The sequence below is a fragment of the Muscardinus avellanarius genome, assembly GCF_963383645.1.
Source record: "Muscardinus avellanarius genome assembly, chromosome: 5".
Taxonomy (NCBI): domain Eukaryota; kingdom Metazoa; phylum Chordata; class Mammalia; order Rodentia; family Gliridae; genus Muscardinus; species Muscardinus avellanarius.
Window position 1 is genome coordinate 72,855,854 of NC_137790.1, and position 25,188 is coordinate 72,881,041.

The 25,188-nt window shown below is 53.5% G+C and overlaps 1 protein-coding gene across 1 annotated transcript in view; it reads right to left on the reverse strand.

Moving 5' to 3' along the window:
• Nucleotides 1–9,451: 9,451 nt before the first annotated feature.
• The window catches only part of ADCY5 (adenylate cyclase 5), a gene marked incomplete at both ends in the record, with an annotated part of 157,862 nt that continues 142,125 nt past the window's right edge, over nucleotides 9,452–25,188 (reverse strand). The window contains 7 exons of the mRNA XM_080696862.1: nucleotides 9,452–9,580; nucleotides 11,568–11,692; nucleotides 15,522–15,726; nucleotides 16,536–16,799; nucleotides 20,320–20,452; nucleotides 21,330–21,365; nucleotides 23,219–23,394. Coding sequence (XP_080552988.1) covers nucleotides 9,452–9,580; nucleotides 11,568–11,692; nucleotides 15,522–15,726; nucleotides 16,536–16,799; nucleotides 20,320–20,452; nucleotides 21,330–21,365; nucleotides 23,219–23,394 — 1,068 coding nt within the window. The remainder of the gene's footprint in view (nucleotides 9,581–11,567; nucleotides 11,693–15,521; nucleotides 15,727–16,535; nucleotides 16,800–20,319; nucleotides 20,453–21,329; nucleotides 21,366–23,218; nucleotides 23,395–25,188) is intronic.

Sequence of the window (25,188 nt, forward strand, 5' to 3'; positions counted from 1 at the left end):
AAATGCTACTGTCGCGCATGCTTAGGAACACTGGACAACATTCAGAGTGGAAAAAGAGCTTGGGAAAGATTTGAAATGGTGGAATCAGTGGCAATGGCAGTGGCCAGTACTCAGGGGAGGCAGAGATCTGATGCATTACACCTGGGAGTTTTGAAGTAATAACCCCAGAGGCAGAATGCTACCACCACACACCCTTGGGAACATGGGAAAACCTGCTGGGCGAAGAGGGTGCTCGAATTGGAGGCTGCCGAGGGATAAGGCCAGCGACGGGGTCAGCAAAGCTGGGATTGGAGCCTGCCGTGAGGCAAGGCTGGTGCTGGAGCCTCTGAGGCCGGGATCGGAGCCTGCAGAGGGGCTAGGCCAGTGCTGGGGCCAGCAAGGCCGGGATCAGAGCCTGCCATGAGGAAAGGCCAGTGCTGGGGCCTCCGAGGCCAGGATCGGAGCCTACCGAGGGGTTAGGCCGGTGCCAGGGCCAGCGAGTCCGGGATCGGAGCCTGCCGTGAGGCACGGCCGGTGCTGGGGCCTCCAAGGCCAGGATTGGAGCCTGCTGAGGGGCTAGGCCAGTGAGTCCGGGATCAGAGCCTGCCATGAGGCACAGCCGGTGCTGGGGCCTCTGAGGCCAGGATTGGAGCCTGCCAAGGGGCTAGGCCGGTGCCGGGGCCAGGGAGGCCAGGATCAGAGCCTGCCATTAGGCAAGGCCAGTGCTGGAGCTCCGAGGCCAGGATCGGAGCCTGCCAAGGGGTTAGGCCGGTGATGGGGCCAGGGAGACCGGGATCGGAGCCTGCCGTGAGGCAAGGCCGGTGCTGGGGCCTCCAAGGCTGGGATTGGAACCTCCCAAAGGGTTAGGCCGGTGACAGGGCCAGCGAATCCAAGAGCGGAGCCTGCCATGAGGCAAGGCCGGTGCTGGGGCCTCCGAGGCCAGGATCAGAGCCGGCCAAGGGGTTAGGCTGGTGCCAGGGCCAGCGGCTGGCATCGGAGCCTGCCATGAGGCAAGGCTGGTGCTGAGGCCTCCGAGGCCGGGATCGGAGCCTGCCAAGGAGTTAGGCCAGTGCCAGGGCCAGCAAGTCTGGGAGCAGAGTCTGCCGTGAGGCAAGGCTGGTGCTGGGGCTTCCGAGGTCTGGATTGGAGCCTGCCGAAGGGTAAGGCTGGTGCCGGGGCCAGTGAGGCCGGGATCAGAGCCTGCTTTGAGGCACAGCCAGTGCTGGGGCCTCCGAGGCCGGGATCGGAGCCTACCGAGGGGTTAGGCCGGTGCTGGGGCCAGGGAGGCCAGGATCAGAGCCTCCCATTAGGCAAGGCCGGTGCTGGAGCCTCCGAGGCCGGGATCGAAGCCTGCTAAGGGGTTAGGCTGATGCCGGGGCAAGGGAGGCTGGGGTTGGAGCCTGCCATGAGGCAAGGCAGGTGCTGGGACCTCCAAGGCCGGGATTGGAGCCTGCCAAGGTGTTAGGCCGGTGCCTGGGCCAGCGGCCGGCATTGGAGCCTGCCTTGAGGCAAGGCCGCTACTGAGGCCTCCGAGGACGGGATCGGAGCCTGCTGAGGCGTTAGGCTGATGCCGGGGCCAGCAAGGCCAGGATCGGAGCCTGCTGAGGGGTTAGGCCAGTGCCGGGGCCAGCGAAGCCGGGACCGGAGCCTGCCGTGAGGCAAGGTCAGTTCTGGGGCCTCCGAGGCCGAGATCAGAGTCCTCCGGGTGGCCAGGGTACTACTGGGGCCGTCAAGAGTGGGATCGGTACTTGCAATGTGGCATACACAGAGAAATATCGCAGAAAATAAAAACCAGATGCTTCAATTAATTAGCAATAACTAGGAGGAAAGGGGTAACAGGAAGAGGTCGAGTTATAGAAAGGGCCCTATAGCGAAGCAATTAAGGTGACCAATCAGAGGGTATGGGATAGGGGAGGATGGAGCCTCTTTAAAACTCAGGAGGTACATAAACATATGTATCAAAGTTAATCACCAAAATAGCATGGGATCGAGGGAGGGGGAGGGAATGGGATGGGGACTGGATGAGGGCTAATTGGATGATGTGTGCTTGTATATCCTCTCAAGTCTTGTATTCCAGTGTGATGTATGATTACAATGCACCAATAAAAATAAATTTTAAAAAAACACAAATGTGAGCTGGGCATGGTGGCGCATGCTTATAATCCCCGTGCTTGGGAGGCAGAGACAGGAGGATCACGCAGGTTCAAAGCCAGCCTTGCTGGCTTAGGAGACCCTGTCTCCAAATTAAAAAAAATAAAGGTCTGGGAGTGTAGCCCGGAGGTAGAAGGGTTTCCAGGAACCCCAGTACCACCACCACCACACACACACACACACACACACACACACACACACACACACACGAGCCAGGCATGGTAGCACACAGCTATAATCCCAGTGCGTGGGAGGCTGAGACAGAGGATCTCTGGTTCCAGACCAGCACATGGCAACTTAAGACTGTTTCAAAATAAAAAATAATTAAAAAATAGGACAGGGTATGTGCCCCTCAGAGGTAGAATGCCCATAGGTTCAATACACACACACACACACACACACACACACACACACACACACACACACACAAACAGGTTAATCTGAAGTAAGAAAGTCCTGGCGGGAGTGCCACTGTGGCTGACTGACAACGCAGAGCTTGCAGACGGGAATGAGTGTGAGTGAAGTGAAGCTGCCCAGAGATGCTGACAATCCTGACTCTAGCCCGGCCTAACTGGAAACGAGCCAATAGACAACGCAGCGGTGAGCCCCGATTGATCCCAGCGAGAGTCCTTTAAATCCATGGCCACCTAGACCAGTGATAAGGGGGCCCCAGGGTGACTGTGCTCTCGCCACATGCAGGAGCGGCGGCTTGGGGCACGGTGGGCTCCCCAACAACGCAGGGAGCTGACGTATGAGACAGCAATGCTTTCCTCCTCGTCGCCATCTTCTCCCCTCTCTGCGTCCCTCTGGCCCCTCTGTCTGCTCTATACATCTAGATCACTTCCCTGCCTCGTCAGGGCTGGGATGGCAGAGGCTCCTGGAGGAGGCTCTGTCAAACACGGGGTTGGTGTGGGGAGGACAGCAAGGCTGCTCTGATGTTGTTTGGGAGGTGGGTCAGCCTATAGATTGGCATGACGCATTGTTTTCACTTGTCTGTCTGTCTTTGCCTTAAAATCTTAAAGTCTTAATTTGGTTGTATTTATTTATTCATTTATTTATTTTGTGGTACTGGGGATGGAACCCGGAGGCATTCTACCTCTGAGCTACACCCCCAGCTCTATTTTTTTTTTCTTTCTTCTTTTTACCTTTCTTCCTTTCTTCTTCTTCTTCTTCTTCTTCTTCTTCTTCTTCTTCTTCTTCTTCTTCTTCTTCTTCTCTCTCTCTCTCTCTCTCTCTCTCTCTCTCTCTCTCTCTTTCTCTCTCTCTCTCTTTCTTTTGTAGTATTGGTAATGGAACCCAGGGGCATTCTACCTCTGAGCTACACCCCCAGCCCTATTTTTTATTCTTTATTTTGAAACAGGGTATCACTGAGTTGCAAAGAGCCTTACTAAGTAGCTGAGGCTGGCTTCAAACAATGATCCTCCTGTCTTCTCAGCCTCCCAAATGCTGGGATTACAAGCATGTGCCACCAAGCCCGACTCCTACTTTTTATTCTTTTTTTTTTTTTTTTTTTTTCGGGTCTGGGGATGGAACCCAGGGGCATTCGACCTCCGAGCTACTCCTTCTGCCCTATTTTTTATTCTTTATTTTGAAACAGGATTTCACTAAGTTGCCGAGGGCCTCACTAAGTAGCTGAGGCTGTCTGCAAACCGCGATCCTCCAGTCTCAGCCTCCTGAATGCTGGGATTACAAGTGGGCACCACCACGCCCGACTTGTTTTTCTTCTTTGTTTTGAAACAGGGTCTCACTGAGTTGCAAAGGGCCTCACTAAGTAGCAGAGGCTGTCTGTGAACCCCGATCATCCTGCCTCAGCCCCCCAAATGCTGGGATTACAATCACGCGCCACTGCGCCCGGCTCTGGTTGTATTTACACTGGTGCGATACATGTCTCCTGGCACTTGAAGATCAGATAAAGAATTACACAAATACTCAGAGAATGCCAGAGGAGGGAGAGACCTTGGAGCCCTGCCAGGGTCGTGCCCGTGTTTGGCTTTGTTCTTGTGTTGTGAAGCAGAGACCTTGCAGGTGGGCAGGAAAGACAGGCAGGAGGACAGCAAATGTCACGTTCTCCCTCCCAAGATAGAGAGGAGGGGAAAACCCAGAGGGCTTTTGGAAAGTCTGGAAGGATAAGGAAAGCATCCTTTGTTAATTGGACCTCACTTCATCTACTGTTGACCTTGAGGAGCACGAGCGCTCCATTCCTGCCAAGCGCAGCAGGGCCAGCAAGATGGGCACGCTGGACAGAAGAACCTGGGGCGAGCGCCAAAGCTGCGCATCTGAGCACCGGGGTGGCCTCAGGGAGGCACCCACCCTCTCTTGAACTGCTTCCAGGCCCCGGAGAGGCCAAAGTAAGAAAGTGTGTTAAACACTGTGAAGTTCATCCAGACGCTCAAAATAACACCAGCCCTCTCACTCTCCTGAAACTTTCCTAAGCGGTGGGAGCTGTGTTGGGCTGCAGCTGCCAGCATGGCCCAGCGTTGCGAGTTTCCTTTGTCACAAAGGTGAGCTATTCATCATTCTTTTCAGTTTTGGTTTAGACAAGTCCCAAAGCTGTGGTTTTAAAGAGTTATGTTCATTCTACTAATTGTCAATCTCATGTTCAAGGTGGCAAAAACTCGCTTGGCATTATTTATTTTATTTTAGTATTGGGAATTGAACGCAGGGCATTCTACCTCTTAGCTACATCCCAGCCCTTTTTTAACTTTTCTGTTTTAATTTTTTTTTTTTTTTTTTGCAGGTCTGGGGATGGAACCCAGGGGCATTTGACCTCCAAGATACATCCCCTGCCCTATTTTTTTTTTATTCTTTATTTTGAAACCAGGGTCTCACTAAATTGCGGAAGGCCTCACTAAGTAGCTGAGGCTGTTCGTGAACCTCGATCCTCCAGTCTCAGCCTCCCAAATGCTGGGATTACAAGCATGCGCCACCACACCCGGCTCTTTTTTAACTTTTTGTCTGGAAACAGTCTCACAAGGTTGCTGAGACAGTCCTTGTACCTGCAATCCTGTCTTAGCCTCCCAAGTACTGGGATTACAGGTATGTGCCACCACGCCCACCACCAGGTATGAGCACTACCCACCCTTGTGTCTGAGAATGCTTCCTGCCCTGAAGTGGCAAAGTCAGCATCTCTTTCAGGCTCTGGGAAGCTCAGATTCTGCTGATGAACAATGTGTGACCCTCTTGGCATTATGAGAAACACCCGTGTTTATCAAGTGAAAATAACAGCCCTGAGCATCAGTTAACTCTGCGCTGCTCCGTGATATTTGCTTTTGGAAAAGTTTGTAAGTGTATTCATAACTTAGACTCTCAAAGTCACGTGGCTCCTGGTGAGCGCTCAGCTTCAGCTTCCAGCGCACCCAGCTTCACCGTGCTTCCCACCCACCCGCTGCTGCTGTTATACCACCATCGAACCGCCATGCTGGCTGAGGTCTGGCATTTGCTAATAGCAGGCATAGAGGTATTCAAAACTGGCTCCACACGTCGACGGCATCTTTTCTTGCAAGTTTTGGGAAGGGGCTTTCTAGGTGTGAATATGCTATTGGAAAAAAGTAAAACCCTTTAAGGAAGAAAGGAACACATTCCCCGGGATTAACTCAAGGGGGACCAGGATGGAAGGGCACATGAAGGTTCTGAGTTCCCTTTGGGGTTCCAGCGTGCACTACATTGTGTTCGGTTTCAGGGGCTGCTTGCAGATCACAGCAGGTGGAAATTCTTTAGAGCTGAAGTTCCCACTTAGTCCAATTGGCTCCTTAAGTTTGAACTTCCTTATCATTTAGTCCTGTGTGTGTGTGAAGGTACTAGGAATTAAACCCAGGGCATTCTACGTCTCAGCTACACACACACACACACACACACACACACACACACACACACACACACACACACCTGCCCTTATTCGTTTTTGTTTTGAAACAGGGCACTGCTAGGTTACTGAGAATCTCAGCTAGGTTGTTGAGGCTGTCCTCGAACCTGTGATCCTCCTGTTGCAGCCTCCCAAATACTAGGATTACAGGCATGTGCCACCATGCCCGGCTCATTTGATCTTTTCTAATTAATATACCTGAGCCTGGAAGTTTTGCAAGGGTTAAACTCCTTTCTCTGTAAAGTACAACTCTCCTCATGCCCCAAACACATCTAAAGCCCTAAGGAAGTGTATTTTCTTTAGCAGAGGAGGCCTACCATGCCCAGGACCCGCACCTCTGAGTCTCTAGGTGGCTATTGCAGTGGAGCCAGTGAAGTTTGTGGTGCTGGGGAGTGAACCCAGGGGCATTATACACTTTAGCTATATCCCCAGCCTGATCTTTATTTATTTAATTATTTTTGGTGCTGTAAATTGGACCCAGGGGCATTCTACCCCTGAGCTACACACCCAGCCCTATTTTCTATTCTTTAGTTTGAAACAGAGTTACACTAAGTTGGGGAGCTAAGGAGTTGAGGATGGGGATCCTCTTCATTGTATGCACCTCTATGTCTGGCTTTTTAATTTTATTTTGAAACAGAGTCTCGTTAAATTGTTGAGGTTGGCCCTGAACCTACGATCCTCCAGTCTGAGCCTCCCAAGTACTATGCCTGTTTGGATTTTCTGAACCCAAATATAACCCTGAATTTGATGGATGCAGAAATACTGAAAAGGGTCCCTATATGGGCTTTCAGGCAGACAGGCCTGCTCTCAAGCTCTTCTGTCATTCACCCCCCGGTGGTCTTAGGCAAATAGCATGACCTCTGTGTGCCTCCATTTTTTTTAATCAGTAAAATGTGGCAACCAGGAGGCTTCGGTGAGTGACATTTACATGATGGTTGCCCAGAGTGGCACAGAGAGCGGGCTGCCATCAGCTATTCAGTCTAAAGGGTGCGTGCCTGGCCTGCGGGCCTCCCCACCCTCCTCCTTGGCCCCTTCAGTGGTCTCTGTTCCACTCCTGTGTTTTTGCCTTTCTTTCCCTTGGGATATATTTGGCTTGTCTGTCTTAAAACATTCTTTCCGGCCGGTCGTGGTGGCACACGCTTGTAATCCATTTTCCACTTGGGAGGGTGAGACAGGAGGATCGCACAGGTTCGAAGACAGCCTCAGCTACTTAGGTTCTCAACAACTTAAACTGTTTCCAAATGAAATATAAAATAGGTCGGGGAGTGTACCCTGAAAGTAGAAAGCCCCTGGGTTCCATCTCCAGTACCACAAAAAACAAAACAAAACAAAAAAATTCTTCCCTGAACCCTGGCCCAAACCACAAATCAGACCCAGGACACGTTACCAGTGAAAGTGTTTAATAGTTAAATTATTTAAATAGACTTTTCAATTTCCATGGGAAATCATAATTGTATCCGTTTTCGCAAGAGCAGGAATAAAAAGAGTGCACACCGCTTAGAAGGATCAAAGCTAGCACTGCACGCTGTCGCCAGTCACCGCCGGGATGGGAGAGGGCCCCGCGAGGCAGGACTGAGCGTGCGCTTTACTCAGACCCGAAGCAAAAGGAAGCCACGGCCCGGCCACGCGGAGGGGAGGTGGGGGGGGGGGACGCTCCTGCGCCAGAGGCCAGAGGGACCGCGCAGAACTCAGGGTGGGCGGTGAAGCACAGGGCGACTCAGGCTTGGCAGTTTGGGGTCCAGACTCTGCTTCCCAGAGCTGTGTTCAAATCAAGGTGGGCAGGTGGACTTGGAAGGGATGTCTTAGCAGCCGGCACAGAGCGGCAGCTACTTAACCCCGAGTAATTCTTACTCAGAATTCTGCCCTGAGAAGCACTGGAGTGATCTGGGCACAGGCCCTGAGGGATGCTGTTTCAATGATGTTATTTTAAAACGTGGTATATCTGGTTTTTTCCTCTCAACCATTTCTCTGATTTGCAGGGGGAAGGCAATGCCACGCCCCTTTCCCCAAGCCGAAGCCTGGCACATTTATCTTCAGGTCTCAGGGCTCAGTCCGGGGCAAGCCACCCGCAACCCAGGGGAGGCTGCTCCCCGCCTGGCCATCCCTGAGCCCTCAGGACTCAGCAAGCTGGGACGTCCCAGCCATGGGGAGAGCAGACGCTGGCCCTGCTGCTCAGACTGAGGCTGCCTCCCTGGATTCCAGCGCCGCCTGGGCTGTGAAGCAAGTGTTTTGTTTTCTTCTTATCCCTATTTGCATTTTACTCAGTTTTCTTCTTATTCCCATTTGCATTTTACTCAGTGGAAGTAGGATGTGTACGCATGTGTGTTAAAAAGAGATAGGCTAATGCATCCCTGTGTCTTCTACTTAATCTGAATATGTGGTACCCCAAAAGGACGCACCCACTGTTCTGCTTCTGGGAAAACCCACAACTGCCAAGTCTGAAGTGAGGGGAAGGTAGCCTGCAGGAGAGGAATTCCACAGCATGAAACGCACACGCTCACACACACACGCACGCACGCACGCACCAGGACACACATCAACATACACGTACAGTACAAATGAGCACAAATGCCCCGCTGTGCACAGCTGTTTTCTAATATAGAGAATTTACAAAATATAGAATTTGGTATATCTGTTAGATCTCCAAGGCTTTCAATAATACAAAATAAAAAATACAAAAAAGACAAGTCGGGATCCCCACCCTCCCTCCCCAGTGGCATCCGTGTTTGCTTGTGTCTCTTACACGCATACAACTATCATAGTCTAAAGAAGGGCACAGAAAACTGGTTTTGTTTTATTTAATAAATATTTTCTTTTTTTTCCTCAGAGCCACCACTCCTTCCTTGTGTCCTCTTGCCTCCCCCTCCTAATTAGTCCTGTTTCCCTCGCAGGGCACTTCTGTGCGCGTGGAGGTGTGGGCAGAGGATGGTGGTGAAGGCCGCGGCCCCTACAAACACAGCACTCCTGCCCCAAAGCACCGCCAGGGGGCAGGGCACAGCCTCTGTCTGCGGCTTAAAGGCTCACGTGGAAAAGCGACCTGTAGGGCTCCCCGGGTCCCCCAGGCCAGCGGGGAGCCCAGCTTCCCACCCATCTAGATTGCGGCCTCTCTGGCGGCCTGCCACTGCACGCTCGGCTGTGCCACCTGCTGGACGCTCCAGCAGCGCCCTCCGCCTTTGCGCGCAGCACCTGTCAGGAAACGCAAGGGTCAGCTGGAGTCTAGTGCAGTCTTCTGCAGAGGGAAACATCTTTGGTCAGCTTGGTGCTCGCAGGACGCTGGCACCCAGGGCCTGGGCTGCAGGCTGCGCCCACCAGCAAAGGTCGAGGCTGCTTCTGAGTCATGGTGGGAAATCTCACCAGGCGGCCACGCGGTAGGAGCCAGGCTCCCACTGGCCCAGCGGCGCACAAAAAAGCCGTTTCCTTCCTCCGGAGGCCAGGCTGCTGACTCCACGGGGCTGGCAGCTAACTTAGTGGGGGCCCTCCGTTGAGGAAGTAGGTCATCATCTCGCCTTTGCCCTTGACCTTGACCACGCCCCGGCACTCCAGCTGGTATGTATTGGCAGCCAGCACCTGGTACATGTCTGTGGTGACCTGAGGAGGTAGAGGAGCAGAGAGGACAGGCCACCGATGGCCTCAGCTGTGACCTGCCGTGGGGGCACCTCTAACTGTCCACACCCTGCTCAGGCCCTGAGGGAAGGAGTGGACTCCCCCCACTGAGGGACTCTTGGGGCCCGGCAGGCTCCTCCAGGGAAGTGCCCCTCAGAAGAGATGATGACGGCCCTGGCACTGTGATGAGCACTTCACGGGTGCTACTCAAAAAGTGTAGCTGGGCCGGGCGTGGTGGCACACGCCTGTGATCCCAGCATTCGGGAGGCTGAGGCAGGGGCAACATGGTTCGCAGCCATGAACTCGAGATCCTCCTGTCTCAATCTCCCAAGTACTGGGATTACAAGTGTGTGCCACCACGCCCAGCTACATAAGATTTCTAAAAACTTTTTTTTTAATCATAGGTGTTTGAAAACTGCTGCCTAATTTGATCTTTATATGCGGCAACTGCTATTATCATCTCTAGGATCAGAAAATCGAGGCTCTTGCCTGGGGTTACACAGGAATACACGGCAGGACTTGGACTCAGTTCCAGGCTTTGTACTCATCTCTGCCTTAGCTTTGGAGAAAGAGAGGACTCAGGGGCCGCCTTCATCACACTGTGCTATGCTAGCTGAGGACCAAAGTGGCTGACGGAGGGAGTGGCAGGGCTGCTGAACGCCTCCCAGGATGACGCAGGGGTCATTTCTAAGCATGGTCAGAGCCCCTGCCCCAGCCACTGCACAGCCTGGGTGCACTGGGCGGGCCAACGGGGGAACCTGCTTTCTTATGATCTGTGGATTCTGCGTGGTGCAGCCAAGCGAAGGTACAGTGCTGGGGACTGTGGTGGCTGCTGACAGAGTCCTGCTCACCTGTCCCTGGGTAGGTTAGAAACTCTGTAAGCATACCCTCTCCCTCACCTTTCCTCAAGGCCCAGCCCCCACCCAGCCCACCCGCCCGCCCGCCCGCCCTCCCTCCCTCCCTTCCTTCCTTCCTTGGCACAGAGATGGAGATGACCAAGGGTGGGGCTGTGGCCTGGGCCCTTGGTCAGCATCTGCCGGTCAGCCAGGCAGGTTGACCTGGCCAGGGCCATGCTGGGTTGCTCTCTTTGTTCAGAGGCCCTGAAGTGCAGACAAGTGAGCGGACATTTAAGCAGTGCCTATGTGTCCAAAGGGCTTAAAAATGGTATCACTGAGCTGGGCATGGTGACGCACGCTTGTAATCCCAGGAGGACCCAAGTTCACAGACAGCCTCAGCTACTTAGTGAGGTCCTCCACAACTTGGACCTTGTTCCAAAATAGAGAAAAAATTGGGATGGGGGGGTGGCTCGGAGGTAGGATGCCCCTGGGTTCAATCCCCAGCACCACATACACACACACGATAAATGGTATCACTGGCACTTGAGAAAACCGAGGCCAGGGAGGCTGACCTCCACAGCCTTGCAGGCCGGTGGGTGAGGGCAGGACGGGACGAGAGCCCAGTTCTGGGCCTCTCCACGTCAGACTGGAGCGAGGAGGATGACGGAAATCCTGAGAACAGCAAAGAAAAGCATCTGAAGACCCGCCAGCCTGGGAGTCTCAGGTGCCAGTTTGCAGGGGGTGAGAAGAGGAAAAGAAGCCGCAGGGCTCTGACAGGGGCGGGGGGGGGCACCGTCCCAGGGGCCAGCAGCCTTCTCTGGTTCTCCTGGACTGGGCCCTGTGAGCAAGCCCCACGGGTAAGACCCTGCTGCCCTGAGGTGTCTTAGTCCCCAATCTGTGCCTGGGTTGGGGAAGTGCTGCAGCTCCCCATCAGCACGCTTGGTTTCTTCTGTGCCCAGTAGAGGGCTCTGCAGAAGCCTGGAGAGCTGTCCAAAGTGCTGAAAGCCTGTTCTCCAAGCTTCCAAGCCAACTGGCCCAGCACTAGTGGATTTGGAGCAGAAATTCTGACTGGAGACTGAGGGTCCTGTGCCAGCCCTGAAGACCTCTTAGTGGGTCCCGGATGCTCGCACACTCACCTGGATGCGGTCGGGCACGCCAGTGCTGTCCATGCGGCTGGCCACGTTCACCGTATTGCCCCAGATGTCGTACTGAGGCTTGCGAGCCCCAATCACACCGGCCACCACCGGGCCAATGTTGAGCCCTGCAGGGGACAGAAGTCAGCCATGCTCATCGGGTTATGACTGACACTTGTCATGCTGACCTTCCTGTTGTCCCTCTCCTCACACACTTCCGGTCCTCCCTCTGAAGCCAGGCTTACCCCTGCGGCCTCCCACTTCTCTACTCTACCAAATGCTCCAATTCAAGACAACTGGAACCTGTACACACACCCACTGCTCCTGTGTCCTCATGGCCCAGTCAGTGCCAGCTCCTGCAAGTCCACTGCCAGTAGTGGCCTCTTTGAGGTCTCCAGTGACCTCTTGTGTGATCCATAATTTCTTAATTTCTAGTGACCACCTGAATAACTCACAATTTCTTAACCTCTCTTCTCTGGGTGGCGTTGAAGTATTTATTCACCACCGACTCGCTCAACACAAAGAGCCCTACCTCTTGCTCACTTCTGGTTCTCTCCTTCACCTTTCTTTCTCAGGCCCTGGCTCCTAACCTATCTCCCTGCCTGAGTCTCCTTTCTCTCTGAGTCACATCATAGCCACATAAAGCTTTTTTGTGTGTGTTTTACATGGGGCTTGAACCCAAGGATGCTCTACCACTGAGCTACCTCCCCAGCACTTTTTATTTTGAGATGGGGCCTAGGCTGACTTCAAACTTCCAATCCTCCTGCCTCAGCCTCCTAAGTACCTGGGATTACAGGCATGCACTGCCGTGCCTGGCCACATGCAGCTTTTTACCCGCAGGCTATGTCCAGACTGTACTGTCCTCCTCACTGGCCATGCTTTGGGTGGGTTCTGTTTCCCAAGGCCATGCCCAATGATGTAATTTTTAAGTCTACAGGAATGGATCTGCCCCCCAAGGCTTCTTAGCTATCACTTGGTAGATTCTATTACTCCATCCCCAGTCTGGTCCAATAAAGGAGTTGAGGCAGTTTACAAAAATACCCACCAAAAAACCATAGGTGAAGCCGGGCAGTGACGCACACTTGTAATCCCAGCACTTGGGAGGCTGAGACAGGAGAATCCTGGTTTGAGGACAGCCTCAGCTACTACTTAGTGAGGCTCTTTGCAACTCAGTGAGACCCTGTTTCAAAATAAAGAATAAAAACATAGAGTTGGGGTGTAGTTTGGAGGTAGAATGCCCCCGGGTTCCATCCCCAGTACCCCCCCACACACACACACCAAAAAAAAAAAAAAAAAGAATAAAAAATAGGGTTGGGGGTGTAGCTCAGAAGTAGAATGCCTTTGGATTCCATCCCAAGTACCAAAATATAAATAAATAAATAACTAAATAACTAAATAAATAAATAAATGTAAACCATAGGTGGACATGACAGGGTAGAAGGAAAATCAGAATGGCAACATTACCTGAAACCAAGAGTGAAGTTAATATAAAAACATAGGCCATACTTCAGTTAATGCAAACCCCCAGGTTGCCGTGTTTGGGCTTTCTAGCAGCTAAACCAAAATGGAAACCTGGCCAGGTCCACAAACCACTGTACCCGAGGACTGAACAGGCTCATTCAGGGACAGCCCAGTTCCTGACACTCAGACCCAACCAAACGTCTCCTGAGAACATTAATGATCACAATAGTGGTTTTTAGTAATCCAATATTTCAGCTTAATGTGGTAATTTTGAGAATTGAAATGTCAGAGTTTTTGTGAATTACTGCTACTTTATTTTTTTTGAAATCTGAATCATTTATGGCTTGAGACATACCCAGGGAGTTGATAATGCATGAAAAAATTGAATGGAACAAGATCTGCTTTTCCAGAAAGCATTTTCTACCTCCACAAACCTCAAGAGGAAGGAGACAACACTTGACAAAGTTTCTGTTGCAAAAATAACTCCAGTCTGTCAGACTATCTACATCCTTAGTAAGATGTATTTTAAGAGTTGGGCACAATGACTCACGTGGCTCATGACTATAATCCTAGCTGCCAGGCAAGCTGAGGCAGGAGAATGGCAAACTTAAGGCCATCTTGGGAACTTAGTCTATCTCAGGATAAGAAATTTTAAAAAAAGCCGGAAATGTGCCTCAGTGGTAGACCACATGCCAGGCGAGGATGGAACTCAGTACTGCAAGTAAATAAATAAATGACATGTTCTAAGGACAAGCTACAGAAATATCATGAGCTTGAGAACAATGCCTTCAGAGCTCCAATTCTGAAATCATTTCATGGAGAGTGGTGTGGGGCTGGGTGAGTGTGTATGTATGTCTGTGGATTTTTACTAGACTGTTCTTTCCACTCTTCGGCAGAGTCAAAACTTGTCAAAATAAAAAGTTAAAAAAATTAGATATAAAAAAAGAAAGCTATCCTGTGTTTTTGGTGCAAAGATAGTCTGACCAAGAAATGTAATGGAGCCAGGCGTGGTGATGCACGCTTGTAATCCCAGCATTCGGGAGGCTGAGACCAGAGGACGTGGTTCACGACCACCCTCTGCAACTCAGTGAGACCCTGTTTCAAAATAAAGAATAAAAAATGGGGCAGGGGGTGCAGCTTGGAAGTCGAATGCCCCTGGGTTCCATCCCTAGACCCACAAAAAAAAAAGAAAGAAAGAAAGAAAGAAAAGACAGAGAGAGAGAAAGGAAGAAAGAAAGAAAGAGAGAAAGAAAGAAAGAAAGAAAGAAAAGACAGAGAGAGAGAAAGGAAGAAAGAAAGAAAGAAAGAAAGAAAGAAAGAAAGAAAGAAAGAAAGAAAGAAAGAAAGAAAGACAAAAAAATGTAATGGCCCTATTTTGAAGCTGGCCCAGGGTCTTTTCTTGGAGGCCTGTCTACCTCTGTGAGGGCCCATCACTGCCTTCACAGATTACATCTAAGAAGCTCCCTCAAAGCTGCCCAAGGAGGGCGAGACATTGGCCAGATGGAGTCCAGGGAAGACACAGCTGCCTCACCACCCTTCTGCCACTTCTCTCTCTAGTTCTTGTGGAGGAGAAAAGCTTTTATGCTATGACCTGTAAAATATTTTGTCATCCCTTGGAACTCAACCATAACCTGCTGATCCATTTTGTTTTTTAAAATTACTCTTTTTTAAAAAGCTGAAAATATAATTTTACTTACACGATTCAAATTAGAATTTACACAATTATTTTCATGTTTAGTTATCTTAGATATATTTTTACTCATTTTATGCTGCTAGCAATTTTGCAGAACATGTGGGTCAATATTTTCATAAATTTACAAATAACTATGTTCATACATTTTGTGTTTAAAATGTATCAAGTATTTGATTTTTCTACTTTTTTCTTTTTTTGTGGTACTAGGGATGGAAGTCAGGAGCACTCTGCCTCTGAGCTACACCCTCGGTTCTATTTTATTTTGAAACAAGGCCTCACTAAGTTTCAGAGCACCTCCCTAAGTTGCTAAATATGTTCTCAAATCTGTGATGCTCTTTGTCTCAGCCTCCTAGGTACTAGAATTACAGGCGTGTGCCACCATGCCCAGCTCTGCTTTCCATTTTTACTAAGTGAATTTGGGATAATTTCAAATAAACCACCCACCATGATTGATTATATCAGCATTGCTGGAAATAAACAGCAGTGTCCTGTGCTCAAAGCGACCAGCACAGAACATCTCACGGGGGCCCGGCTCCAACCAGGCCTTCCTAATGCATGGGTGAGATGGAAACTCGGGATCTGAGAGTGTCCTGCCATGTCACACGCATGCCAGCCCACAGCAGAGGCACCGCCAGGCCTGGCAGGGAGCGCTCAGAGCCACCACCCTCTGGGCAGGAGACGCACTGTCACGTCAGCCTCTGCTGCCTCCTTGCCCTCCGCCACCGAATTGCGCCGTGGATGCAGGGTGTGGAATATGGGTGGGGTGCGGGTGGGGAGGGAGCCTGCATGGGCTCTGTGCTCACCGATCTTCATCTGGAAGTTGTTGAAGGAGTGCTCGTTGATGTACTTCATCTGGTCCATCAGCCTCATGGCAAAGTCGGCCAGAGCTTTGATGTGGGTCTTGCCCGCCTTGTCGTAGGTGGAGTCGTTGAGGCCCGAGGCGGCCATGTAGGTGCTGCCGATGGTCTTGATCTTTTCTAGCTGCCTGAACCGGTCCTCGCTGATGATCTGGACAGGAGAAGACCAAACTTGGGTGGCGTCTGGGGCACCCAGGTCCCCAGGGAGGGGCAGAAGAGGTCCAGGCCCCATTCGGTGGCTGGCATGGACCCCACATGCCTCCTCTCCACACAGTGAGGCTTGGACTCCACGTGCTCCGTGACAGAGCCAGCCTCCTCCGCACTCATCCACAATACAGTGACTGTGACACCAAGGGTCCCGGAAGACAAGGTCACTGGCTACCACGGGGTCTCATGTCCCCCACAGGGGCTGGCTGGGTGGCATCACACCATCTAGGGAAGTATCCCCATCTTTGTCCAGCGAGATGCCCCTTCCCCACCTCCTGGCCCTGCTGGAAGCATCCTGAGCCCTTCATCCCAATCCAGCGGCCCCCCTGCCTCAGGGCTCCTGCTACTGCTCCCCATGCTGCCGGGTCCTGGCCCTGTGCCCCAGACCCTGTGCCCTGCTGGCCCATGCCTATCACTCCCCCAACAGGGCCAAGGCTTCCCGCGCATTCACAGGCAAAACAACATCTGTCTTTGCCCCACTGCCTGGGGCTCCGTGTCTTTGCCCTACCTCCTCCCTGGGGCTCCTCCTTCCTCTAACCTCTCCAAGCTCTGGCACTGTCCTGGGTGCCACCTGGGCTGTCCTGGGTTCAAGTTCAAATAGCCAGGGCTACAACCTCGGCCCTGGCACTCATGGGCAGTGACCTTACTTTTCCCATCTGTAACACAGGTACAAGGTACCGATGACCACGCCTGGCATCACTGCTCATGCTGTGTGGGGGAGGGGCACTGAGGACTCGGGGGCCCTGGGATCACCTCGTCAAAGTCAGCGATGATCTCATTGAGCAGCCGCAGGCACTCGACACCCTCGTTGTTGGCCTCCAGCTCCACGTAGAACTCAGAGAAGTTGGCGATGGAGGCGAACATGACGGCCACGCACTCGCAGGACTGGTAGTACAGCTCGTCGTTGCGCCGCTCGCGGGCCAGGAAGTGGGCAGCCACATCTTTGGGCAGGATGTTGTGCAGCAGCCGCCGGTTGTAAGCCTGCAGCTCCTCCATCTCCTCTTTCTCCTCTGTGGCCTGGGGACAAGAGGATCTGGTCGGGGGGTGGTGGGGCGAGGCGGAGGGGCGAGCGATGGCCCTCCTTAGAATAAGACAGCCCGAGTCACACTGACTCTGACTCGTGCCCAGATTTCAACAAGTGCCCGGCTATCTCTGCTCTCCTCTGCTGTCTCTACTTCCAGGTGTTCCCCAAAGAGCTTCTTTCCTGATGGTCCCTTCAACCATCAGGAAAGAAAGACAATGGCAAGCATCTAACTCTCCTCGCCTGCTTCTTGGAAAGGGACCCACTTGAAGGCGGTTATCCTGGACGAGGGGAGCACAGACTAGATACAGGTCCTGGAGGAGGGACTGGAAGGCTTCTGTCTGCCCAAGACTCCAGGGAAAGGGAGTCCAAAATCCACACCCAAAATAGCCTTCTCACTCCCCGAACACAGCTGGTCTTTCATTTTCCTCTTAAAATCAGGGAATGTAATCAAAGAAGCAGTTTATCCAGGGCTACTTTAGCTGACTAACCCACGAGAAAAACAGCCCAGAGCCCTTCCTGTCTCACTCCCAGGGAGCAGATTCTCCCCAGAGCCAGATGCAGGCAGGAGCAGATGGTGCAGGTGCCCCCAGGTGCTGAGTGGGTGGGAAGGGGACGTCACTGTTGACTTTGGCTTCCTCTCAGCTTGGTCCTGGGTCTAGGAGGTTGGAGTTTGTGATTATTCACTCTCTATGTAAAGGGACAGTGTGCAGCCCTCAGGTCAAGAGGCCAGCAGAAGCACAAGGGGATGAAGCAGAGAGGCAGTTATATAGAGGCATGGCCAGCAGCCATCTGACCAGGGCGGCCACAGGACGTGGAATTACAGGGTGGAGTCGACTGGCTCCCTTACCCTCAACAGCAGACAAAATGGCTCCCTTAGCTGGAGTGGCCCTGCTGGGGAGGCAGGCTGGGAAAGGATCAACAGCAGGGCTTTTAAAAGACCTAGGCTGGCTAGATTCTCCAGCAGGGCCAGGACTGCTTTCCAGGAAAGGCCTGGAGCATTCCAATCCAGAAATAGGATGTGTGCCTCCTTAGAGAGCATCTGCCCTCAGGCCAAGCAGAGTGGCCTGGCGGCCGAGGGGGGGGGGGCACCGCAGCACAGACTCCAGGGGACAGAGGCCAATCCCTAGCTGGAGAGCACTGCTACATCTGGGGAACTCCACCCTGACACAGGTTGGGCAGCTCCCAACACAACCAATGGCGGCAGTGGCTTCTCCTCCTCCTCTTTTCTTAGTTCTAGGGATTGAGCCCAGGAGCATTCTACCTCCGAGCTTCACCCTTAGCCTTTTTAAAATTTTTTTATTTGAAACAGGGTCTCACTAGATTGTTGACAGTCTCACCACATGCTGGGGCCAACCGCTTCTAGAGTTGAACCCTGGGAGGGCAGGGGAACACAGGGGGCTGCAGCCTCTTGGTGATCCTAACAAGACCAGTGCTTCAGGAGGGACAAGGGTGAGCTCTCCTGAGACCCAGAGGTTAGGCTGCGGAGGGCATCGTGGGCGGGGTGTGTACAGTGGCTTCAGGAATGCTGAGGGGTCCAGCCCCCCATCAGCACACCACACACCAGGGCCACAGACAGGTCCAACAGCAAAGAGGCTGCTGGGTGAGCCTGGGGAGGGGCAGGGACAATGGCTCCCCATCTCAAGGCCTACTCTCAGGTTTTTGTTTATTGCTAGTTACTGGATATAGTCCTTTCAAGCGCCCCCAAATCCCAGAAAGATGGGAGACAGAGGGACCTGCCAGCATCATAAGACTCTTAGGGAGCTTCAGTGGAAAGGGTCTGGCACAGGCTGGTAGGTACACAGAGGCCAGAGGCGAGGGGCGGGACCCAGAGTATAAAGGAGGGGGAGAGGGCTGGAGGGGGAGAGGACCAGTGCCACTGAGGCACGGTGGCACTAGTAAGCATGGACAGGGAGGTAGAGAGAAGCCAGACGCCAGGCTCAGGGGCACATGCCTGGAATCCCAGCTACTCAGGAGGCTGAGGCAGGAGTATCAGGTCTGAAGCCAACTGGGCAACAGCAGAGGCCATGGGGCGAGGCGTGGCAGGCTCACTCTTCTCAAGGCTTTTGCAGTGCATCAGAAAGCCACGGCAGCCTCCGTCTTGGGTGGGGTTTCCTGGGGGCTGTGCATGCTTGCATGCATGCCGTGCATGCAGAAAAGTGGAGAAATATTGGCTCTAGGTCCCACAGAGCCTGGTGAGCCCTAAAGAGAGCGCAGGAGCCTCCCAGGGATTTTCCTAAAGAAAAGGGGCTTGTGGGAAAGGAGGGCACACTGGCTGCTCCCCAAGGCAGCTCCCAGCTCAGGGCTTTAGGAGCAGCATTGCTATGTGGAATGCTGGCCTCAGGGAAGCCCACCACACACCCCATGGACCGTGTGCCTCATCTGTAGTCAGCATCCAATAAAACCCTGGGCCTCATACCTAGGCCAAGACTTTAATCTCGATGTCAATAAGGGGGGGGGTGCAGAGGTTTAAGTAGGCTGTGGATGCGCTGACGTGGTCTGGAAACAGTGGGTCAGACCAGAAGCCAGAGGCCAACTTTGGATAAGCCTGTCAAGGAGCTGGAGTCAAAGGTCTGAGGTAGCCACCTGGAGGCTGGCAGGTCTCTGAGCGCCCTTGGGCGCCCCCTCCTGGCCCTTATGAGGTGGCTCAGCAGGAAAAAGGAGCTGTTGCTACCCCGAGCCTCTGCCTGGCCCTCGGGCATCCCTTCCTCCAGGTGTGTGAGCAGCCTGAAGAGCTGAGTGCGGGCTCATTTCAGTCTCTCCCCTGCACCCAGCACAGGCCAGTGCCTCTGCCCCACCGCCTGCCAGGCTTCCTGTCAACGCCATTCCCCCCCCACCCCCCATGGTGCTGAGGATTGAACCCAGGGGCATTCTACCTCTGTGCTACACGCCCATGCCAGTTTTATTTTTTATTTGGAAACAGGGTCTCACTAAGTTGTTGAGACTATGTTCTCCGTTGCTGAGGCTTGCTTCAAACCTGCGATCCTCCTGTCTCAGCCTCCCGAGTACTGGGATTACAGGTGTGTACCACTGCCTCTGTCTTCTGTCAATGCCCTACACACCTCTGGAGGAGTCTTCCTGCCCAGCTCTGGTCACACCAAGCCCTGTACAGAAGACTGTGGTGGCAGATCCCACACCTGGCCAGGCTCACGCTAACCCCTCCTCCTCTACCCACCTCCTGTTATGGGCCCTCTTCACCCCTGAACACCTGTTCTGCCCCACCACAAACCAGGCCTGCTCATGCCTCCTTGTGTCAACTCCCAGGAAGTGCTGGCTCAGGACTTGATGACTCCAAACATCTCCTAGGCCTAGAGTCCTGGTACAGTTGAGGCTGACTTTTCTAGAATGCTCTCTGGGGTTTTGCCTTTTGGCTCTAGAATCAGATTCACTGGAACATGGGCAGGGGTCATCTGGGATGAGACCTGAACAGGACATCTTGTTAGTGCAGGGTTAAGGCCCATGAGCACTGCAGGGCCTGATGCCTCCCCACCCAGCTTAAGCCCCAGGGCCACCCACCTGCAGTTTCCAGAGGAAGTCGAGGCGGGCGGTAGACTCCACCTGCTGGGCATGCAGGTACAGGGCCAGCACGAAGACCGAGATGATGATGGGGGTCACCACCTTCAGCGCCACCTTGGTTGCATGCTCAGGGCTGCAGAAGTGAGGCAGACAGCTGAGACTGTGTGGCACCTCACAGCAGGCTCCGAGGACCCCAGACCCTCTCTTCTCTCAGCACAGCCCCTCCTTCTTTACTTTGCCAGAGTTCCTCCAGGAAGCCTTCCTGCAGCTCGGACAGCTCCACTCCCCTCCTGGCACCCTGGCACTCGGGAGCTTTCCCTGGTCACCTCAGGGGATGCACATAGCCCTCTTATAGTCAATGGTATGTCCTGGGTTTTTCTAAAAAATCCAGTGGGTGCAGGAACACGGGCACCAGGCAGCCCAAGCTAACCCTGCCCCTGGGCAACCTTGGCCAAGTCTCTGAACCTATCTGCACTAAGTTTCCTAATCTGTAAAACTGGACAAGAGTACCCACCCACATTTTGCAAGCCATTCCGAACCCTGCCTCTGTACCAGCAAAGAGCCGCGGATGCTGACGGCTGCACAGGTCTCCCTGCCCAGCAGCAGCCCTGCTACGGGCCCTCACCCCAAAGCTGGCAGGCCTCGCCTCGCTTCCCTCAGAGAGAAAGCAAGCACCGGCCCTGTCTTGTGTCTGGGGGTCTCATTTTCATTCCCAGGGAAGAGCCTGAAGCTCAGAGCTTTAAAATGAGGCTTGGAAAATAATTGTAGGCCACCTGATGACCCCGGCCACCAAGTCTACAGGTCACCTTGGGATGGTGAGGATCAGGACAGTGAAGAAAGGTGTCTTTCCCACTAGGGCCCCTGGCAGCCCACCAGGGGCTTCTTGACTTCTCCAGCCTCCTTCAGCACCCACCATGCTGACTGCCGAGGCCGCCTCTACCTGGGGCCTCAGTGCCGCCTCTGTGGTTCTGTGCCAAGGGGCAGAGCGTATGGAAGGAGGGTGAACTCACCACTGAGAGGTCCCGTTGTTGCTGATGCCAAAGTCTCTGTGGACAGAAGGTGGGAGGCTGCTCAGGCCCGCTCTTCTGTGTTGGGTGGCCTGCCCTTCCCTGCGGCCTCCGTGCCCACCTCTGACCCCTGAGCCTGTGCTGACGCTCACACAACTGCTGCTCCTTTGCCCCCTGCCCAGCTAGAATCTGGTCACCAGGACCTCAGACCACCCAGCTCCTACCTGGGATCCTGTGGCACTCCCAACCACCCGTCCACCCCAGCCCTGGGCTGCCATCCAGAGGGGCAGGGAGGAAATCCTGCACCTGCACTGTTCCGCGTGGCTGCTACTGGCCACGTGTGGCTACTGAGTCTTTAATGTGACGAGCACAAGTTAAAATGTGCTGTGAGGGTATACATCAGGTTGTGTACAGTGTGAACAAAGGCTCAGTGTTTCATTAATAATTTAAGTGGATTCCCTGCTAAAAAGAACCATATTTTGGATGTATTGGCAGAATAAAAGTGATATTAAAATTGAGTGTTTTGCCTTTTAATACTGTTACTAGAAAACTTTAAATTATATATGTGCCTTGTGTTATTTATCTATTGCGTAGTACTGCCCTAGGGCCAAAGCAGGGTCTCCCAACAGAGAAACGGTTTCTGTCTTCCATGCCAACTTCAGCAGTGGGAGAGGAGCAGCCGGGAGGTGCCATGGGGGAAGCGCTGGGCCTGCCCGGCCCTCCTCACAGGCCTGCAGCCCACCATCCTGATGGCCCTGTGTCTCTGTCACCTGTCCACAGCCCCACACAATCGCCAAGGAGTTCTTGCTTGAATCTCACTTACATCCTTTAGTACACCTTCATTTTCTCCGGTGTCCCTTTCACAAGAAGGGACATTTCTACTGGGTTGTCTGTCCTATCCCAAGTGCACCTCCACTGCCTGGCTCAGGGCCTGCATCTGGCGGGCCCTGCATCAACATTTCTAAGTGAACGAATGAGTGGGTCGGCACACAGATGGATGTGTGAGTGGGTCCCTTCCTCTCAGAGAAGGTGCAGCCAGCGGTGTTTCCTCAGGACATAGACTGTCACGTTTTTGCACTACTTGGGGTGTGTGTGTGTGTGTGTGTGTGTGTTTGTGTGTGTGTGTGTAGATAGAGATGGTGATGGGAAAAAAGGTGTTACATACAGGCACTTAATGTTCACTTTCCTACTATGGGTATTATTCCCATTTTACTGGGAGAGAGTAATGAGGTTCAGGAAAATAACTATGTATCCGATGGTGAGATTCATACTCTTTTACCTCAGGAGCCATCTCCCTTGAAAATCTGATTCTGTCTCTAGACGACCACGTTGTCTGTGAGGCCAGACAGTCTGGAACACAACCTTACCACTAGCCACCTCCCGGCTGTAGGACCTGACCTTTGCCGTCACAACCAGGAGCCTTTGCGCAGCACACAACCTACCCAGCCTTGGGTATTGAGCCTGTAGCATTGCTATGAGGAAGGAAGGGGGCAGCGTCTGTCAGAGTCCTGGCTCGAGGCAGGACAGCCCACGAACAACAAAGGTGGCCCCTGCTCGCACAGACCTTGCTATCCGGCCCTATTGAACCTTGGCCTCTTTGGGCTCGAGGTGCCACAGGCAGCTAGAATTAGGGGGAAACAGTCCAGCAGAGCTGTCCCTGATACCTGAGGAACAATTCACTGGGGCCAGAGGTCAGCGGTGAGGAGCACACCGAGGCCACTCCTAGCCTGAGGATGAAACAAGACCCTGTCGTGCTGTGCCTGGTGACCAGGGCTGGGAGGAGCAAGACACTCTCCTTGCAGGGTCCCTGTGGTGCCAGGACCCCAGCCTCCCGAACCTCCTGCCTCAGCACTGCCCAGACCCCATGGGGCCAGGAAGGAGGCAGAACGTACATGGCGTTGGCGGTGACCAGCAGGTCGGCGTTGTCGAAGAGCGTGACGCCGGGCACCTCCACAATGAGCACATAGATGAGTTCGATGACCAGCATGAGCACCAGCTTCCCGATGCAGCTGATCTGCAGGAACACGGAGCAGGCCAGCAGGCTGAGCAGCACGCTGTAGGTGAAGTACTGCAGAGAGAGGCGCGGCGTCAGGCCCTGGGCCAGCCTCGGCCGACCACAGGTGAGCCCGGCTGCTGATGTGCTGTGTGTGAGTAAGGTGAAGCGCATGGCTGGGGACCAGGGGATGGAGCTCCGGTTTGAACTGGGCCCGGAAGGGCGGTGGAGCCAGTGCGGAGTGGGGCTCCAGGCTTGGGCTGACTGGGCTCATCCCTGATCCGCTAGGTTGGCTGTGTGCCTTAACATTTTCTCAGCCCCTCTAAGCCTCAGTGTCTTCACCTGCAAAGCTTCCTATCTCGTGGGCTCGCGTGCCCGTGACCTGAGATGAATCCTCCTGGCTCTGTGCCTGGCACCCAGGCTGACTGTGGGGTGCACAGGCCCAGCCCTGCCTGAAGCTATGAATCACGGCATGAAAAGCAAATGTGACGTCATCACTTCTGTGGGGGCCACACCTGACCTGACCCAATTTGTTGGCAAAACCTGACTAAACTAACCTGATGTTAACCATCTTTATCCTGTTCCTATACCTATTCAGATATCTGGCTGCAGAACTATGACTGTGTTTCACCGTCAAGTTCTGCCCCAGACTCCTCTGGGGATGTGAGGCCACTTCTTAAAAGCTGAAAGATTCTGCAGTCTAAAAGATATTGGCCTTAAAGTCTTCAGCTGAGGGACGGTAGCCCTGCACTGTTTACCCTGGGAATAATCCCTCTGGTCCCTGGTGTTTGAGTCTATTTCTTCTTAAACAACAGAGGGGCTAAACCAGCTGATTTCAGCAGCCCCTTCTGTTGTGGTACCCAACACTACCCCTAAACACATCAGCATCTATTATTCTGTTCTTTCTTTTAAATTTAGCACTACTGTTTCTGAGTCAGGCTTCTAGACTCTATTTCCACACTGCCTCTGCCTTGGGCTGGGGACAAATGGTGGTATCTGGCAGCAATGATCTTGGCCTGAACCCCCTGTCTTCCCAGGCTTTCAGGAGCTAAGTGGGGGACTGCTGAGGGCCCCTTGGTGATGGGATGGAAATGGGATGAGCTCAAGTCAGCACCAGAAACTGGGGCAGAGGAGGGACGAGACCATTCCCAAGTAATTCATCCCTAGAGCCCCATTCTGGGTATGGGGAGAGGGCCCAGAGCCATCCTAGATCCCCTTCAGATGCTGGGCCCAGGTCACCAGGAGGCCAGGGCTTAATACTGGGGCCCCCAGGGCTGCTGGCCTGTGAGGGGCAGCTGACTGACTCAGGGACACTTGTACAGTGTGGTCAGCCTGAGCTCTGTACCCAGCAGGGCCCGTAACTGACCAGCTGGAGAGGGTTGAACCTGGGACCAACTGTCTCCACAAGGCAGAGCCGGATGCACCCATGCCTGTCACCACCTTCTCCTCCAGGCCCGGCTTCTCCTTGGGATGACCCTAAGGGCAATATGGGACAAAACACGGCCTATCCTCTACAGCAGCAGCCCTCAGGAACCAGAAATGCTGCTTCCTTGGGCTCCCTGCCAGTCTGCAGGTGCTGCATGGACGGCAGGGGAGGGGAAGCCCAGGCCCAGGGAGAGGAGGAACGCCTGTGCGGTGGGTGTCAGCTGAGCTCTGCTCCTCACTGGGCTATCCCGCCCCACACACCCTGTGCAACAGGGAGACTGGCAGTTAGGCTCCTTCCTGGCGTGGGGGAGAGAGGTCAGAGCTGTGACACCCCTGTGCCCCTCCGCTGCAGTTCTGAGCCCTTGTGAGTCACCAGTCCTTTTGGAATGGGAATAAAGCATAGACCTCCTCCCCAGGAAGGGTTCCACGTGAGCGGTGTGGGAA